The following is a 19920-nucleotide window of genomic DNA, read 5'->3' as shown; positions in this document are numbered from 1 at the left end:
GTGGGGAGGGGAGGCAAGGGATCAGCTTGCATCCCCCCCTCCTCGCCCGCCCACCCGCCTTCTCGCTCTCCAGTGAGACAAAGGAAGGTCTGAATCCTTGGCTGAGCATTGATGGTTTGGCTGTGGTGGGCAGGAAAGGCAAAAGCTCGGGGTCCCCGAGTAGCTTTTGGGGTGGCAGTTTCCATCTGAGGGGTTTGGACTTCGGTGCTGCTCTCCAGTTGCCCTCTCAGACTTCTGAAAAGAGGGGAGGGGAGCACGAAAAACCCGAACCCATCCTGCCTCCCCTTGACCTGGCCCTGCTTGGCTCACCGCCGGTGTGCCTCCTCCTCCTCCTCCTCCTCCTCCGGCAGGAGAAATGGCCGCTGTTCTTTTCTTTCTTTCCTTCTTTCTTTTTTAAAAAGGTTGAGTTTGTTTTAAATTAACCCTTGCCAGTCTGTATGCTGTCAAACAGATACCAGCCTAGAAAAACTGTCCAGCTAGTAACAGCAGCTGGTTAAACATAAAAAGAACAGAAGAAAACCACCACCTTCTCCTCTTCCTCTTCCTCTCCTCCTCCTCCTCTTCCTCCTCTTTCTTCTTCAAGTCAGGGCAGCCACAAAAGTCCCAAATCTGTTGGAGATGTCCGAGTGCAGGGATCTCCATGTTGGCACTGCAGTCCGGCCCTTGGCGTCACCCATGTCGTCCGTGCAGTGGACAGAGAGACACTGCAAGTGGCTGCCCGTCTGTGCTGGAGCCAAGGACTTGCTAGAGGGGAGGTCATGGGCTGCAAAAGGAGGAGGAGAAAGAGGTTAGGCTGGGGGCCACCAGGGAGCAAGAGCAGCATTCAGCCGGGGCTTCCTCTGGAGCCACTCTGGGCTGGGAAAGGGCCCCAGAGGCAAGAGGAGAGCAGGCCGGGGCCCCAGGCCAGGCTCTGGGCAGAGCAGGAAGGGGTATGGAGGCTTAGCCCTCAGTTCCCAAAGCAGGTGCCAGGATTTCTTGCTCTTTAAGAGCTCTCCACAAGGAAGTCCCGTCAGAAGGCAACGCTCGGGTTGCCCTGAGCCTGAACTGCTGGCAGCCAGAACATCCCGCCAGGCCTCTGCAGAGGTTCTCCCCAAATTCTGAACAGAGCCGAAGTATTTGGGGTTTGGAACCGCAAAGGCAGCCATGCAATCCATGGCAGAGCTGAGAAGACATGCCCCCAACTTCCCCTCAAGGCTTCTTCCTGTGCCAGGCTACTGAAGGGGCAAAACACGGCACAGAGACCCTGGGCAGTTGCCCACCTCTCTAAGACCTGGTGCTCGGCAGCTAACCCGAGTCTACCCCATTTCACAAAAGGCTGGCATCAGAGAAGCCACTGACCTAGATGCTCATCCCACACCTCTGCCAAAGTGCTGGCACGATTCCTGGCAAACCCCGAGGTCTGCCGGCCGGCTGGCCTGATGCAAGGCTAATGGCTAATGGCCCTCAGCACCCGGCCACCCTAAAGATGTCCTGAGGCTGAAGGCACCTCCTCCCTGGACATGTTGTTGCACCACGCGGTTCTGAGAGCACCCCTCGCCTGCCTCTCTTCGTTCAAAACACCCCATGGGGCAAGATCCTTTTCACCAACTCTCTCCTCTGACAGTCTGACATATCGGTTTGGACACCTGCCTGGGCACTCCTGTGAGAAGCCTGCTGCCGAGGACGGAGCGCCAGTGCCAAGCGACACCCTCCGGCTTTCGCATTGGCAAAGCAAGTGCTTTGCACAGCGGCATTTGGAAATGAGAGCGGCAGGGACCCATGTGAGCACACCCGAGGGCAGACAAAGCAGGCACATGCCTGCCATCCTTGTGCACATCACTCAGCCAAAGGCCCACCCTCTTTGGTCAGCCTTTGTGAGTTGCACTCCTCTCTCGCAAGCCACCCCTCCCCCTTGGGGGCCTGATCCTGGACCCTCGTCTCAGCGGTGCTCTCAATCCACAGGCAAAGGTGCCCGTTTCCAGCTGGCAATGCTTTGCCAGGGGTGTTTGCCAACCAAGGTTGGCTTGGCTCCTGGCAACGGATGTGATCCTAGCCTGCATACGCATCCCCATTGCAAGCACACCCTCATCTTCTGCCCAAGAGAGCTGAATCAGAAGCTGTGTCCCTTTCTGGAGCCAGCTGGCTTGCCAGGGAGCTGCTGGATGCAACCCAGGAAACCGCAGGCAGGATCCCTTCTGCCACTTCAGAAAGCCAAAGGAAGTCTCGAGCACCACACTCTTCCCATTCAGCCACTGAAGATTACACACCCTCGGCACAACGGCGGGGGAGGGAGAAGAGGCTTGTGCCCAGGGCCACCTCCTCCCCACCCAGCACCCATCTGGGTTCAGCAAGTAGCCCATTTATCCCAAACCCATCTAGGCACTCCTGGGTTAGCAGTGCAGGAAAACCACCTTTGATCTTCGCCAGCTCTTCTCTTCTGACAAGATGATTAATTGAGGTGCCCAAGATTTGTATCAGGCCCATGTCGCCTGAATGTTTGTGTTGCTCACAGTACTCAAGAGCTGGCAAAGGGCTCCTGATTTTTGGCTTTTGCAAGGAAAAACAGGTAGGAACAGATAAGGCAGCCTGCTCCAAAGAGCAAAGATGGTTACACCACTAAATTCAATTCTGTTTGCATTTGCACCCAGGACAGCAAAACAGAATGCTCACCCCAAAAGTGTATGGAGACCCCCACCCCCAGTCCTCCTCTTTTCTCTGCCCTTCCCCTGTCTCCGGCCCCTTTGAGAAGGAGGTTCAGGTGAGCCTGCCAGCAAGGAGGCCACGGGCTTTCTGGGGAAAAACCAGGGGGAGCAGGCGATGGGGGGAGCAGGGCTGCCCTTCTCTTTCCAGTAAGCCAGCAGGTCCACTTCCTGAGATAAGCGGTGTTCATATTTCCCCTTAGTTTTCACCTAAACTCTGTTCAGGAAGCAGGACAGACCAGCGTGGCTGACCAGGGGCCGCCTATCAAATAATGCAAGGTGTCTGGCTATTCAGGAAGTAAATTTAGCTATGGAATGGAGATATTGATCGGAAATAATTAAAGCAATTATTCACAGATTAAATAGGCTACGGATGGTGCAACCACCCTCCTGACTTCTTTATAACCCTTCCATGTGTAAAAAGCACCTTGGGCGGGGGGGGGGGGTCTGATTTACAGAAATGTCACTAGCCGTTGAGGGGCAGATCATTATTTGGGGCATTTGACCAGCTGATTTCAAAACCAGCATTGCCAGTTCCAAAACCCGCCCAGTTGCTGGCATGGCCCTTGCCAAGGCAGATGCTGCTGTTCATGCAAAGTAGTTACATCTGCAGAGGACTCTGCCAAGCAGGGTCTTTTTCAATAAATAAAAAGACCCCCAAGTGCTGCCAGGGAGGCCCCTCCAAGCTCCTTGCCAGGAGCTGCCTCATCTGCCTGAGGAGCTTCTCCGGTTGCCAGGGCACTGCCCTCTTTTGCCCATCCAAGGTTCAGCCCGAGAGAATCTGGCCTGCCCATCAGAAAACAGCATTTCAATAGTGTTTTAAACGTTGAGCACAGATTAAAATATAAGCTGTGAATTAATAGCAGTGAGCTATAAATAGCAGACCACGGGGAAGCTGCTATGGACTCCTCCTGCAAACTGGATCAGAATAGTCCGTCCGAAGGGCCGAGGCTGGCATGGGACGCAAAGCCCCCCACCAGTGAAGGAGGCTTAGCGGGGAGGCTTCCCAGGGGAGCCCTTCATAGTGTCACTGCCTCCCTTGATGGGAGCTGTGCCTTTGGCTTGACCTCTTCTCCCTCTAGGTTAGCTGATGACTTGGCACCGCTTGGAAACCGCAAGAGTCCCAGGGAAAGTGCCTGTTCGGGTCTTGCTGCACATCACCGGCAAGCTTAATCCTCGAATCAACCATCAGCTCCTGATGGCTTTATAATAATTAAACTGCATCAATCCCAAATTCCCAATTTTAAGATGATGATGATGATGATGCATATTTACCAAGACTCTTCAGGGGGGAAAAAGCAATTAAATTCTATACAATAAAATTAGTTTACAACATAATAGCCAGTCCAATAAACAAATAATTAAAACCTCAACAAAACAAGCAAAAACCTACAATTCAAACAGTTGCATATATGCCCAAGTAATAACTTAGCATCTACTAAGTTAAGGAGCGGTGATAAGGATAATCAGGCCTACCTAACCTCTCGTAGCCAGTGAAAGTGGAGTCTAAAGGTTTGCAAGGTTTTCAGGGAGGAAGGGAAGGAGGAAGAAATGCAGAGTTGGGAGAGTAACTCCAGAGGCAAGAAGCCCAGCTCCTCACCCTGGACACAGCTTGGCCCATCAGACTCTTCCTGCCTCACTGGGGAAGCCATGTGCTCACATGTTGCAATATGTCTAACATATATATGGAGCATGACAAAACAAAATGCCCAGTCAATTTAACATGCTAAATCTGTTAGCCCATTTATATGCATTTCATGGGAATTTTAAAATGTGGATTTAAAAAAGGTGATATTAAACAGATTCCCTCTGTCAAATGAAGTAACTATTTATATTTTTATAAAATCTTCAGCGTATCTCACTCAGCCTAGAGGAAAAATATGAAAAGGGAAAGAATTCTATAACAACTTTAGATGAAGTGTTTTTCTGTGCAGAAAAAAACACATAGTTTGCCTATTTAGGAAGCATGAATTTGCAGATTCCAAAGAGTGTTATTAGCAAATCCAGGAAGCCCTTTTCCTACTGCACATTTCTTTACGCTCCTGATCTAAGACGTCCCGTGTGGCACCGCCTGCTTCTGAAATGGCCCCCAGCGGCCCCCAGGTCACTGGCAAACAGTCCAGAATGCCTCCTCCCCCACAGGAAGAACCAGCCGAAGCAGGGAAGATGCTGGGGGGCAGAGGGGGCAGTGGATAAAGGACCCCACAGAAAGCAGAGGGGCTGAGCTCCCAGTCCCAGTTGGTGCTAAGTGGCACCATGGCTGCAAAGCCTCCGGCGAGGGGCTCTTTCCAGTGCAATGCTCCAGCCGGGCCTCCCATCTTCCTCTCCTCCCGCTTGTGGCCCTGCAGTCTGAAGCTGCTCTAGGGAGAGGGCCCCTTGTGCAAAGCCCCCTCCCCTCCAGACTCAGCCCTGGGCATATGGGGCAGGAAGCAGGGTGAGGAGGTTCCAGAACTGCCCTTCTGCCAATACTGTCAGTGCCACCTCTGCCTTGCTTCCGCATCTGCTGTTTTCCCCCCTGCTATTTCTTCTGGCATTCTTCCCTTCTGCTGCTTCAGTTTACTTTGGTGGATTTGTATACATATTGATTTAAAAAGATAATGCCCCCCCTTCCATTTTGTCACTCTGTGTAACTTACAAATACCTCTTCAATGTAATGTCCAAACTCATAACTAACAACTCTTTCTTTTAGCGCTACCAGCATTTGCAAGCATGAGGCTACTTTGAATAAACAAATAATGTTCCTTCGCAACCCTTCGGGGCAGCAATTATTTCTGATCCCCAAAAGACGCTTGCAAGGAGGACCAGAGAGGGGGAAAGCGCAACGGCCCTTGGCCAGGATGGTTGCAGAGGGCCAGAAGGAGGAGGCTTTGGTGTCCCTAAGGAGAGGAGGATGGACAGCAGAACAGGATACAACCACACCCCTGGCCAACTATGGCCGAGTGAAGGCACAGAGCTGACTCTTTGTTCCCTCACCCAGGCAGCTTCTGCTCCCCAAATTCAAAGTGATAATTCCATCTGCTGACTGGATCCTGTTTGGGAATCATAATGGCTCAGCCCAAACTGATGGACTGAATGAAATCACTGGGGGGGGGCACCTTCTTAAACAATGGGAATGCCTAGCCACGAATCATACCTTAACGGATGCACATTTTACCTCTCCAGAAAATAAACCGTAGAGAAATATAAAATAGCACACACACAAAAGTAAATCCTGTCCAGCAATAGAACACCAGAATAACAATGAACACAGCAACCTTAAATGCCTCTCCAGCCCCAGAGCCCCCCCCCCCCCGAGTCCCTTGTGGCAAAGGGGTTCCCACTCTAGAACCTCTGCAAAGACAGGAAAGACTGCCTCACTGAAAAATCCACTCTGGAACTGGTGGGTGGAAGAGCTGCCATTCCTGTGTCCACTCTCAACACCTCCTGAACCCATTTCTCCCACCCCAACACACACACACACACACACACACACACACACTGGCCTCACTCCTCCAGGAACGCCAGGAAGACGGAGGCAACAGGGTAAAGAAGCAGCATCCCCAGGCTTGAGTCGCCCTGCATCGTGCAGCCTTTTGGAACTCTGATGACTTGTAATCAAAACTTTCCAATTTTGTGAGCAAATGAAGTAGCCTTACAAAACAAAGGGTAACAAGCAGCACCTTCAGCCCAAACTGCTCGGTGGGGTTTTGGTTTAAGGGTATTTTCAAAGCATCAAGATGAGTTGCAATCCCAGGGGCCAATCTTTTGTACTTGACCGCCTCACTTCAGGAACATCCAAGGCATTCCCTGGAGCTTATGAGCCTCAGAATTTCGGGCTACTATGGATGGAGGGTGGAAGACGGGTGGAAACGTGCTCTCGATGGGAGTCACTGGAATGGTCCCTGGGCAGACTGTTGAACATTTCTGGGCCTGGAAAAGGCCTCCCGAGAGCTGTGCAGGGAGCTTACAAAGCCATCCCAGTCATCCACCAAGTAGCCACCAAAGAAGGGACAGTAGAGTGAAGCCGGCAAGGAGAGCGACCCGCAGGAATCAACTCCTCTTCAGCTCTCCTGCAGGGCAGCCCTTCAGCTCCTGGAATTGGCTTGGAAAAGGTGTAGGCCTAGGCGGTCTTGTAAAGCCCCACTTGACTGGAGGAGAAGAGCCAGAAGATCTCTCTCCTTTTTCCAAGCACACAGTGGCCACCACTGCAGAGCAGCCGAGGGTACAGATGTCACAAGCCACATCTCCTCAGTTCTCTTCCAGTCACCCACCTTGCTCTGCACATCTGGTCTTGGCACCAGAAAGTCACGGTTAGGCTAGCAGAGCGAGGAACAGAGTCCAGGAAGAGTGCTTGGAAGCTCAAACCCCATCTTGCAGCTGTTCAGAAAGCATTGAACAAGCCATCATTTGTGGCTCAAAACAAATAGCTTTGTTTCCCGTGTGGGTTCAGATCAGGGGCAATGCACATTTTTCTTTTGGAGAAGAGAGGAAACTGGCACAATTTCCAATTCCATCCTGGTCAAGAAAAGAGAAGGCAATTTGTCCACTAGGACAAGCAGAAAGCTCATGGCAACAATCACAATCCGCAGTTGTCAGACTTAGAGATCATTTACTCCGAACCCTGGTCTGAGGCGAACATGCAGCTACCCATCTAGCAGCAGAGAAGCAGGGGTGCGGGGGTTCCCCCCCCAGGCTTCCCTCTGCTCTGCCTGTGCTTCTGAGGCAGGGAATTAACCGGCCACGCAATTAACACTGCGTGGCCAAGACCCTTTCATTGCATCCTCACCAGTGAGCAAACTATGGAAGAAAAAGAGACGCATCAACTGGCAGCAAGATTTTTCCTAATGAAATACAGAATTCCAAAATGGAGGCTGAAAACTACTTTTCTCAGAACTTTTAACACGAATCGACTCAAACTAGCTTCAATTAATAAATCTGCTTTGCCTGAGGTGTTCAGTTGGGTCTGAAGGATTCCACGTCCATTCCCATGAAAAACAAAAGCATCCAGCAAAACACCCCACCCACTCTCCCTTTAGCAGTCTCGGCTTTTGCCTTGGTGTTAGCACATTTTTCCTTCGGCAGGACATAAAGGTGATGGGGAAGGGAGTGCAAGGGTCAGGGTTAGGCCAGCATTACAGGCTAAGGCTTCCAAATCTCTCCGTTGGGATGTAGGTATGCATTGCATCAAATTATTGGGTGGCGGGAAAGATTCCACCATGAAATTGTTAAGGGTGAGCGGTTATTTCCAAGCTCTGCCAAGAACAAAGGAAATACTTCATGAATCCAAATTCTGATACTATGTTTAGACTTGATGGTGCAAAATCTCAACTGAGGGGTACCCTGGGGCTCAACGTGCCTTTGTATTTTTTTTGTCCTTCCTTGCCTTTCTTCTGATGAAGCTCCAGCATTATCATTGTTTTCTGAACTTTTTTTTTAAAAAGCAACAGAATGAAACAAATGGGGCTGTTATGCTTTAGAAAGATTTCTAGGTAGAAGAACTCCAGAGCTGTAAAATTAAGCATATCTAAGCCATAAGAAAATCATTTATACAGAACAACCACAAAACAGTAAATAAACTACTAATTCATAGTGATTACTAAATATTGATCCCAGTGCAGCCTCAGCTGAATGAGCCGAACCTAAGTCCCTGCAAGCAAATTTTCCTGAACTGCAAGCAGGAAGGCTTAGGAGTGAGGCCACAGGAATCCTTGGCCAAAAGGGGCTATTTTAAGACACCACGATTCTCTATGTATTTATGGACGTAGGAGACGTGCTGGGACATCCCAATGAATAACATTTTCTTCAGTAACCAATTAAAATATTAAACTGTCTTGATGTTAGCAACACTATTTCAACTACAATAACAGTATTTTCTTGAACTCACATAATTTTTCCCTTTTGAAAATGTAAGTAAAATATCTGCATTTGGTAAGTAGCATTTTAATATTTTACCACTGAATGGTCAGATTAATATTGAATGCTGTTATTAAGCTATACACCATTTGGTAAAGTCTTACGATAATTAATACTTCATTGTAAAACAGAACCAAGGAAACCAAAAATAAAAAAAAGTATGCTGGGTTTTTTATATCCAGAAAGTTTGTGGACAGAGACTCCTCTTTCATATATTTGATGCACATTCTTTACCAAATTAAAATTAAGTGCATCTCACAAAGAAACCATTTTGTAATTTTGAAACAAGCATATTTTTCTCTCTTTAAATGCTGAATCTGGCAAGGCTTCTCCACCCAGAGAGAAAACTGGCTAGCGATTTTATCATCTGAATCCTTCACCTCTTGTAGGAGGCTCAGCCCCAGAAAAAAAAATACAGTTTTTTTAATCAGATGGCTTTTCCCTCCTTTTCTTTTATGCAATACAAATATCATCTCTCTTATTCCCTGTAAAGTATAAATACGTTCAGCTGGTTAAAATTAATAGATAGTCCCTCCGGCTAGTAAATTTCACTAATTTAAGATTTAAGGCAATCAGGAAAATCTCCACTATGTAATCTTAGAAATACATAACGCTGCAGGAGAATGATAGGTATATTTCAGCAAAAGTGAACCTGGATGCCATTAGAGGGAACCCGTTTCCCCTCCGCTGGCCAACGCTGTCCTTTCTGCCGTGTCTCCGTTGAATATTCCCCAAAGCTGCCCGGGGTGCCCTCTCGTCTTTAACCCCAAACCACAGTCTAAGTGTCAAGATATTGACTAGCACTTTGCTGCTCAGGGGGATTTTTGACATTCCAATTCTGAAGGGCCTTATGCCCAAATTAATGCTTAATTTAAAAAGATGAAAAGTAAGCCTGGTTCCTTCCTTCTGCTTTGCTGTTCAAAGGAATCTTCTTAGAAGACTCCGGTCTTAAACATAAATTTAGGCTGCGTAGACCCAGAAAAGAAAACTCTTAATGTCCAAATAATGATGGCGCACAGTTTTTCCCCCCTCTGGTTAGAGAAGCAAAGAATAGCTCCCTATTCCACAATCCAACAAACGCAGGCCAAAAGACCCACACTGTGCTTCTGCCTAAACACAGGCCCAGGGGGAGTGAGGCAACCCACCATCAGGGAGATACTCAATGGGCCCCACAACATGAGGAAACTGCAGCAAGAGTTGTCAATGAAGATTCTCAGTCATCCAGATGGAGTTGACAAAACAACACTTTCTTTACAAAAATGTTTGTCATATGTGCAACTGCAAATTCCTCTGTGATGAGGCTGTGTTGCTCACTATTTGTATCTGTAACATGGACAGTCTTCAGACAAAACTCTCTAAAGACATTCAAGAAAAGCAAGACAGTGTTCCAGGATGATTTACAGAGAGGTTTTGTCTGTTTTCATAACAGCCGCCTCTGCAACTCTTGAGTTCCTCCAGTAGCATTGTGCAATTATTTTGTTTTACAGCTTAGCAAATGTATTTATAAAATAAATAAATAAACTTATGAAATGCATGCATCATGTTCCTGCCTTCCTGGGTAAGAAACACTATACAAAGCACAAAAAAAGAATAAGAAATTATGGCATAAGATAAAACAAAGGAAAATATATTTAATTCTACAAGCAAATTTTGAAATATTAAATGATACCTAATTTTTGTATTCTAAAACACATACTTCCAAGTTGGAGCATTGACTACAACCAACAGGATTAATTTAAACAATGCATGGGAATATAAAGGACAGGTACTATTTAAGAAAATAAAAAGTAAACGACCAACTCCAAAGACTTACAGCCAGACAGGAGGGTACGACTCAGCCCAGCATAACATTCCACAAGGGCCCTCGGTCAGCACACAAAGCTACGGTGGCTCAGCACTTCCAAGAGAGGCCACCTGTCTCCATTCCACGTGCAAAGGACTCCCTACAAATGTTAGAACTGGCCTGCTTCTGGGCAACTTGCTTGCCTTTGTGGAGGTGAATAAAAAGGGAAAATGAACAGCTTAAGCAGCATTTGGTCTAACCAGCCCTGGCCTTTAATGGCAACTTTAGCCTCGGAAGTATCCAGAAATATGCTTGAAGATTGGAAGACCCTTTCCTGCCAGTCCCCGTGAAGGACATAGCCTGGGGACTGGGGCTGTGCTCACCTGCTAAAGCCGTTTGCCTTAAAAGCCTTTGTCCTGTCCTTAAGCCCAGCAGTGGTGGGCATCTTCCCTATCCCTGGTTCTGTGCCTTATGCATCCCAGGTGACCGTTCCCTTCCTCAGGCCAGAGGATCAAATGGTGCCGCTACAGCAACAAACGGCGCATCCCTCTAACAGGTACAACAGATTTCCAATCCGCTTTTGATGCCAGAAAGCAATTTCCATGCTTTCCTCATCCTTTCAATTTCACTCAGGGGTGTTTCAAAACTGGCCCTTCAAGACTGCCTCCTCACAACCCATCAGGAGAGCCCGTGGAGATGGGAAACCCTGTCCTCCTGCCCAGATTAACATTTCATGTGGAAGCGCTCGTTCCATGAATGTTCATGTTCACACCATCCCAGGGGGCAGCTTCTTCCACTGACAGATTTATGAGTACTACCACAGGCAGCCAAACCAGCAAACAGTAGCTAAGCATCCTGGAACAGCCTGGGAAGGAGAATAGGAGCCAAACCAAATTTGTTCGCCTTTTGCGTTACAGCCACCAAAGGCGTTTGCTGCTGCTGCTGCATGTTGCAGTAGGTTGCTACAGAGCAGCACCCTGGGGACTCCCTGCCCCAGGATGCACCCCCTCAAAGGAGAGAGACCCAGAGAGGGAAGGGAGGCCCAGGAAGCCAAGCTCTTGCCTACCTGCCAGACAATCCTCTCTCTGCAACAGCTGAGGCAACCGCCATCTTCCAGCTAGCCCCGATTTCAGAGTCAAGGTTCTGGAATACAGCTCAAGACAGAGCAGAGAGCCGCTTCACTGGAGCCTTGCTTTGAGCCTCAAAACAAAACCATCTCCAAAAGTCACACACGCGGCAGTATGCATGGAAGTTCTGCAAAAAAAATTCTATAACACCGCAGGTCTTGGCACGTTTATCTAGAAAGTAACTCTTGCTTTGTTTCTTATCGCACAGCAGGGAAGCACGTGAAACATATCTCTCCCTAGGTTCTCTGTCCCTCCTGGAGGAAATGAAAGGGAGGCAGGGATCTGGAATTGCCCCATGGAATCCTCCATAGGAAAGAGGATCGCATGGATGGGCTCGCATCAGGTCACACCTCCTGCATCCCACATGTTCAACATCAGAAACAGCGTACTGACCAATTTCAAAAAGTTACCTAAAAGAACAGCATAATACATCATTGAGCAGAATAATTCAAATAAAAAAATAGGCAAAGATTTCCTTTTTCCCTTCCCAACCCTCACCCTTGTGATGACCTTGGACAAAATACCAGCATTAAGGCTGCATCACTTTTCTCCAATTTGAAAAGCTCCAGTCACTGAAATTCATATTTAAACTCTGCCTCTGCAAACCCTTCCTTGTTCTGAGTTGGGGGTGGCTGGAGCCGCCCCTGGAAAAGTTCCTGCACTCAGGAAGAACAAGCACAGTTATGCAAGCAGGAGAGCCACAAGCCCACGGCCGCCTCTCTCCTGGATCTCCTGCATCGGACCAGCCTCAGATTCCACCCTGGAAACTTTCCTGCTTACCCAAAGGAAAAGCGCCGCGGAGCCAGCCTGGCAAGGCTGGAGAGACGGGAGCTGCGATTTGCCGTCTAAGAAGTATTGATCCAGTCAGGTCCGGGGTCAATGGAAGAGAAGGCGCGGAAGGAGCCCCGCAAGGTCTCGCCCAAAGGAAACCTGGGAGAAGGGCTGCCCCCCCCCCGGCCATCCCCTCTTCCCTCCGGGGCAGCCCCTCCGTTGCCAGGGAAAGCTCCTTGCCCTGGCGGGGGCTCACCCATCCGACAGAGCTGGAAGTCCAGGAGACCCCCAAGAGCCGGACGGGCTAAAGCAAATCAGACCAGCAGAACCTGCGCCGTCTCAGAGGCTGCAACCGCACCCGACTCCCCGCGCGCGTCCCCGGTGGACCTACATAAGAGCTCCCCGATGTTTTTAAGCCTCTCTAAAATATCCTAACCCCCTCAAAAGCCTTTCTCCTCCCCCCCCCCCGCGAATCTCGGCAAAAATCATTATGTTGCGCGAAACTTTGGAAAGGTGTATTCAGGAGGCACAAGGTCCTTCTGACTCTCAAGATGTCCTCTTTCCCTCCCGGGGAGCGGGACGCGGCCTAGAAGACCTCGCCAGAGCAGCGCTTCTGCGGAAGGGGACCTCTTCAGGGCAGCTCTAGCGCGGGGGGCTTCGTCCTGAAGGTTCACGCGTCAGCGCGTGCGGGTCGCGCCACTTTCCCCTCCTTTGCGTTCCCACGTTAATCCGACCCAAACAAGCGGGCCGGGGTGTGTGTGCTCTGCTCGATAGTGGAGACACAGCTCCGAGGCAAAGGCGCCTCAGCAGCAGCGCCGCCTATGCGGAGGGGAGACCATCGGTCGGACTTACACCGCGCGGGAGGGGGTGGAGCATGGGACCTGGAGTAAAGCTTGGCCAGGCAGCTCCGGCTCGAGCGGAGCGGAGCTCGGCGGCGGCCTCCCCTACCTTCCTTGCCGGGCGTGGGCGCCTTCGCTTTCTCCCAGGACACCAGGGCCTTCTCACGGGGCTCCCCGTCCAGGAGGGCTTTGTCTCCGGGAAGGTACCACGCGGCGGAGTGCTCGGCCATCAGAGACTCCAGGTCGATAGTGCTCACCGCGCCCTTGGCTCCGGCGCCCTCGCAACAGCTGCTCAGCTCGCCGCTGTCGCCGTTCTGGGCCCCGCCCGAGCCTTCGGGACCCTGCTTGGCGCTCTTGAGGCCCAACGGCTGATCCTCGGAGATGCTGAACTGTTGCCGCTGCAGCTGGATCTGCGCTTGCAGGATCTCCAACGGGTGAATCTCCTCCTGCACCGGGCCGGGCGGGGCGGCGCCGTAGCTGTCGGGGCTGGAGGTAGCGGTGCTGCTGCCGGCATGTAGGCCCAGCTGCGCCAGGGCCGACGTCTTCTGTCCGTTCAGGAGCGGATGGTCCGCCGGGAGGGCGGGCGGCTGAAGCGGGCTGCGCCCGGCGGGACACCCTTTGGCGCCCTGGTTGTCGGAGCTGGAAGACACTTCCTCCTCGCTTTCCACCTCGCAGAAGTCGCCGCCGCCGCGCGGGGAGCAGGATTCCACCTGGTCCAGGGAGGGAAGAAGGTCGGCTTGCTCCGGAGGAGGCTGGAGGAGGAGGTCGCCGCCGGCCTTGGCCCAGGCAGAAGACGGGGAGCTCAACGCCTTGGGGGGCTCGTGAAGATGAGGGGTGCCGCCGCTGCTTCGCTCCCCGCTTTGTCCGGGGCTGCCGCTTTCTGCAGCCGCCGTCGAGCCGTACTTTTCAAAGAAGCCGCCAGCGCCGCCCGTCGCCCCGGCGGCTGGGCTGACGTGGCCGCTGTCTCGTTTCCTACGTCCCCTGCCTCGTCCGCTTCCCGCTTTGGCGTCGGGGCCCGATCCGGGGGAGTAATTAGGGGAGAGGCTGCTTTCGCCCGCAGGAGCCGTCGCTACCGTGAGGGGAGGCTGCGGCCCTGCGCCGTTCGTCTCGGGAGGCTCTGCGGGGCTAAGCTTGCTCCGCTTGGCGCCCTCCCCGCCGGCCCCACCGCCCACCGCCGCGGGCGCGCCTTTCTTGCCGAAGGTGACATTGAGGTTGGGCGCACCCAGGCTGGCGATCATGTTCTGGCAGGCGGTGGAGAGCGCTGCCAAGCAGCTCTGCCCGAAGAGGCCGCTGCTGTCCTTGGGGCCTGTGCTCCCGGGAGGCGCCCCGGCGCCGCCTTTTGGGAAGGTGCCCAGCGAGAGCGCCCCCAGCTTGCTGCTGGCCGGCGAGGGCCGGGGTTGCGACGGGGGTGGTGCAGAGCTCTGAAAGTCCGTCGGCGGCCCAAAGGACCCGGGTGAAGCGCTGTGCGGGGTAGGCTGGCGGCTGGGGCCCCCAAAAGGAAAGCTCGGCGTCTGCACTGCGAAGTCGGGGTGGCTCGGCCTCCTCTCCGACGGCGGACTCAAGCCGAACTGGCCTTGCAGGCCGCCTGGCGAGGGAACATGTCCTTCGCCCCCCGAGGACATCCGCAGGGGCGGCGGCGGCGGCGGCGGCGGTTCCTGCAACCCGCCGATTCCCGGTCGGAACAGCAAATCGCCACCGCCCGGCGGAGGATGAGGCGGCGGGAACCAAGCACCCTCCTGCGCCTCGAAAGCGGCTTCGCCAGGGTGTTGGTGCGGGGACTGGTGATGGCCGTGGCCGCCGGCAGCGTGAGGATGTTGGTGGTGCCCAACCTGCTGCAGGCTGGGCGGACGGAGGCGCTGAGGTTGGCCGCGGGTGGCCGCCATCTGCTTGATCATCAGCGCCGCGTTCTGGCGCTGCTGCAGAGCCGCCTGGGGATCTGGGCCCGGCGGCGGCGGAAAAGTCTCTGGCACCGGCGGCGTGAAGTCCCCCGGCAGACCAGGATAGGCCGCGGAGGGCGACAGGTGGCTCTCCAAGGCGGCCGCCCCGTGCATGCCTGCCCCGCCACCGCCGCTCCACGAATCGAAACGGGGCCTCTTGGGGAGGTTCACGTAGGGGGGCGCATCGAAGTGTTGCAATCGCTGGTTGGGCGGCTGCTGGGGCTGGTTGTGGTGGTGATGGTGGGGCACGTTGAACAGCGGCTCTCCCGGGCCGTAGGAATGCTGCTGCTGCGGCGGCGGCGGCTGGTGCTGCAGGCCCCGGTTCTCCAGCCGGTGGATGGGATACTCGAACTGGCCGTGCTGCGCCTGCAAAATCGGGCCGCCGCCGTCCTGCAGATTCACATTGGCGGCGCTTCCTTCTGGACACTGCTGTGGCCGCGGCAGCGCCGGCGGGCAGGAATTCTGCCTGGCCAGGAGAGCCGGGGGCGGCGGCTGTTGTGGAACTAGGTGGTGCCTTCCGTTGCCCAGGCCCGGCTCCAGCCCCAGAGACATTTTGCGAGCGCCGCCGAACCTATCGAAGAAGATGCCGTGAGGGGACTGTTGGGTAGGCACCTTCCCCAGGGAGCCCGGCGCTCGGGGCAAGGCCGCGGAGTGCCCAGGGAAGTTGCCGCCTCCCGGAGGAGCAGCCTGTCGTCCGGATCCGTACTGCGACAACTGCCCCTCGGCCTCTGACGACGAGAACACGGGCAAGTCGAAATGGCTCTCGCTGTTTGGGTAACTGTATTCCAGGGCATCCACCGCGGCCGCCCCTTGGCCGGGCAGGCGCCTCTGCGAGTCCAGGCCGTGTGGTTCTGAGGAGGCGGCTCCCGGCAGGCCGTGGAAAGAGGCAGCGCGATTAGGTGACTGGTCAAGCGGCAGGCACGGGGCCGGCACGCCGGGATTGTGAAGATGATGCGGCGGCGGCTGGAAGTCCTGGAGGGGTCCCGCCCTCTGCTGTCCGAAGCCATCCCCGCCCGCCTGGCCGTCCGCCAGATGCTGCTCGTAGCCGCCGTCACCCGTGAACGTCTGCTGGCCGCCCGAATAGCCGAGGAGGCGCCCGCCGTGCAGGCAGGAGGTGCTGGGTTCGGGCCCGAAGCCACCCCCGAAGTGCGAGGGCGGTGGTTGGGTCTGGTGGTGTGCGCCCGGCCCAGGCGGCGGGCTACCGAAGAATCCGTGGATCGGCTGGGCCTGGCCCAACTCCGGAGGGCCGCCGCGGGGGGCGTGGAAACCGCCGTAGCCTTCCCCGGACAAGGTCAGGTTCATGGCCAGCAGATTGGAAGAGGGCTCGCTCAGGGCATTCACGGGCGCCGGTTCGCCGCCGCCACCACTTCCGCCGTGAAAGGGTGACGGCTTGAACTGGGGGCCCGCGCCCGGCCCAAAGCCGCCGCCCCGCTCGTCCGGCACCCCGCTCCTGCCTGAGCCGCCGCCGCCGCCGCCGCCGTGTGGGTCGAATGGATCCAGCGCAAACATCCCGCCGGTGACTGCGGCTCTATCGCTCGAGTCCCGGCTGACTAGATCCTCAGCGAGGCATCACGGCCGGCCGGCCGGCCGGCTGAGAGAGTCCGCGCCGCCGGCAGGCAGGCAGGCAGGCAGGGAAGAGATCGGCCGCCGCCGCCGCCGCACGACCGACTCACATCTTGCGCGGCAGTTGCCGTCCGGCGCCGGAGTGGCAGCTGGGGGGACCCCGCCGGGCCTCGCCAGCCTTCCTGGGCTGCGCGACTGGTGCGCCGCTTCCCTGGCTGGCGGGCTGGCGGGCTCCTGGCTCTGCCGCGCTCTCGCCGCGCGCCGGGGAAGCAGCAACAAGTTTTGCATTTCAGCAATGCCGTCCAGCCATTAGAGCTGCGCCAATGAGCGGCCCGGCGGGGCGGGGCTCCCTGTTAAGGTGGCGCCGCCGCCTCCGCCGCCGCCACCCTTCCCCCGCCGAGCGCTCGGCCCGGTTGCGGGGAAGCCCCGGGTGGGAAGGGGGAGGCCGCGGAGGTCTCCTGGCGTCCGACCCGAGCGACGGGCTGCCCTGGTCGATCAGAGCCTGCGGGCCCCGACGGCCGGCGCACCTCCTTAAGGAGCCCCGAGCGCGGCGGGGAGGCGAGTCAAGCAGTGTCACTGCATGGGTCCACCTCCCCTCTGGCCCTAGCGCGGGAACCACACTGAGCGTCCCGAGCCGCCACTGAGCCTGCGGGAGCCACTCTCTTCCTGCCGTCCCGTCCGGGCCTCTCCGGCCTCCACTATCAGCCCTGATCGCACCCCTCCCAGCTCCATAAATAAGGGACTCAGGCACTTTTGGGCTCGGGGGGAGCTTTTGGGGGGCACTCTGCCGGGTCAGGATGCCGAGCTGTGATTAAATATTGATTTTGTGTAATTAGTTTTCCCGCGCGTTCTTCTCCTTCGTGAAGGCGCCGAGCTGACCGAACTAGAAGAGAAGTCAGCAGAGGACAAACGACAGGCAGGGCGGGAGAGGGTGCATGCCGCCGCCGCCGCCCCGCCTCGTGCCACCGCACGGGTCCTGGCCAAGCGCTACTTTTCTTTCGCGTGCCTCCCGCCTGTCTCCCTGGAAGCGCCTCGGAGCGTGCGAGCCGACGGGAGTCCCGCTGGTCTGGTCGGTGCGGTCCAGCAGCGGAGAAGGCTGTAAGGACGGTACGGCTGTCCGCAGGCAAATGGTGCCAACGCCGAAAGCAACGCAGCCGTCCCGCTGGCCTCTTTGCTTGGCTGCTCTTTCCCAAGGCTGTCGGGCTTGCCACGGAAGGGGGAAACAGCCGAGAGGTAGGTGCTCAGAATGGCCGCCCTCCTGAAGGAGAGAGCCTGCCCGTTGGTGAGTCTGGGGTTGATTACCGGAGATATGGACGGGGAAAGGAGGGGCATAGAGAACTGGAAAGGAGAACAAGGGGGGGGTGCAGGGTGGGAGGTATTAATCAAGATCACAGACTGTCATCACTGAGAGAAAAGTTGCTCAGAAAGTGATGCTCAAAAAGCCGGACCGCATTTGATTTGAAAGCTCTGCCTGCTAGATGGAGAACATGAGGACAATAAGAAGGATCTGTTCTCCTTTTGGCAAAGTCTGGTAACCTTAGGCAAGCCATGGTCTCTGGGCCAGTATTGCTCCCAGATCCTAAAGCCCAGGTCCTAAGGTCCTCTGGCTGGAGGTCTCTCCGCCTGCCTGCTTTTGCTGCAAAGTATTGCCTCTTTCCACACAGCACACAGAGCCTTTGTTCCCCCAAACCTAGCCAGCTCATTTCCTACAGTATGCAAAGCGACAAGCTATGCTTTGTGGCTGGATTGTCTGGTTTCACGCATCCTACTGAGCCAAGGGCTATCCAGATACATGGCTGAGCAACCAGGGGATCCCCAGCGCTGAGTTTCATGCAACAATTTTAAACACCATAGAGAATATAGGGAAGAATAATTGTGAAAGGCATCAATTAAAAGTAAGAGGAAGTTCAGAAGTATCAGCCTTCATAGCACAGAGCAGTGGGCAGGGATTTTAGCAGTGCCTGGAACTTGTATGTGGGCTTTCCTCTTGCCCTTTTCCTCTTGTGTGTCTCTGCCTGATTTTATGGTTCTGATTTTGCATCGATTCATTACTTGGTTATTGATGAAAACTAATGGATGGGCTTACTTCTCCTTTCACTTCAAGTGGCCCTTGTAGTTGTTGCTTGTTGAGGTGTTCCAAGAGTCTGCATCTCCCTCCCTCTTTGGAAGAGACTTGGGTACTTCCCACTTTGCATGGTGTTATCCAGAGCAAATGTTGTGAGTGACGCTTTGTCCCCGGAAAACACCAGCAACGTAGAATAGCTGATTATGGAAGACATGTTGGGAAAGATCTGAGTCCAATCACTACCCAGGGAAAGGGGCTTCCTGGGACTTCCATGTGGGTAGGGACCAGTCTTCTGAAGAAAAGGGTCAATGGACAAGGGCACAGAGAAGTGATCCACAGCTGATTTCTAAAGCTGAGAAGACCCTGAGGACATGTCCTCTCACTGCTGGTTGGGACCCCTGTGACATCTAGGAGAAACCTAGAACTGGCTTAACCCTCCAGGTTCACACCAGGGGCAATTATGAGCTGCCTGTATGGAAAACAGGTTCTTGAAAGAACCTGAGGCTTCCTGAAACATTTGCTCACTGACATCCCAGATAAGTTCAGTTGATTGCAGGGAGGAAGGAATTTAGCAAGAAGCACACAAAGGAGAGAAAAGCCAGACAAGAAAGAAGGAATACATGAAAATGTTGCCCGTGTCCAGTTCAGCCTATAAATCCAGCTGGATAGCATAGCTGTTCTTCAAAAGGAAAGAGGAGGAAGCAGCCTTTAAGGCAATAATGGTCCTTTCAGCTTAGCATCGTGCTGTGTGGTATCGTTGTCTGTTTGCCCTGGGTTTATAAAATGCAAACTACAAAAACTACAAAATCCAAAACACAAAAAAGACATCTTTCACAAAATGATTGCCTCCTTCTCATAATAAAGTATTCTTGAAGTCCCGAATATGCCGCACTCTTTTTACTGGTGCAGTGGGGCACAGCGGAACAGCCCTTGAAAAGCTGTGGCTGATGTTGGGTCACTGTCCCCATTGAGGGTAACGACGGAAGGACTCCTTGAAGGTGAAAGTCTCATTGGTGCAAAGTTGGCTTTGCACAACCCAAAGGGCAAGCGTAACAAGAAGGGCCTCAACCCAATCAAGACAAGTTCTAGGGTCAGTTCCGGATAAAAAGATCATGTCATGATCTCATTCAGTGAGTTTTGACTGGACTGGCTTCTGTTCTGCTTCTACTGGGTGTACATTCCAATCCTATGTTGACTGACAGTTGTGCATTTCACAGAGTTATTGCACAAAGGTAGATGAGGAATCCAAGCCATCAGATTGCCTG

The 19920-nt window shown here is 53.9% G+C and overlaps 1 protein-coding gene across 1 annotated transcript; it reads right to left on the bottom strand.

The window, feature by feature from the left end:
- Positions 1-526: 526 nt before the first annotated feature.
- MN1 (MN1 proto-oncogene, transcriptional regulator) lies at positions 527-16536 on the bottom strand (the record flags this gene model as incomplete). Its single annotated transcript, XM_083373931.1, has 2 exons — positions 527-763; positions 13200-16536. The coding sequence occupies 2 exons, from the start codon at positions 16534-16536 to the stop codon at positions 579-581; spliced, it is 3522 nt and encodes a 1173-aa protein (XP_083230057.1). The 3' UTR covers positions 527-578.
- Positions 16537-19920: the final 3384 nt, after the last annotated feature.

This window comes from Vipera ursinii, assembly GCF_947247035.1.
Source record: "Vipera ursinii genome assembly, chromosome: 14".
NCBI lineage: Eukaryota > Metazoa > Chordata > Lepidosauria > Squamata > Viperidae > Vipera > Vipera ursinii.
Note: the sequence above shows the minus strand (reverse complement) of the source record. Positions and strands in the feature narration are given on the sequence as shown.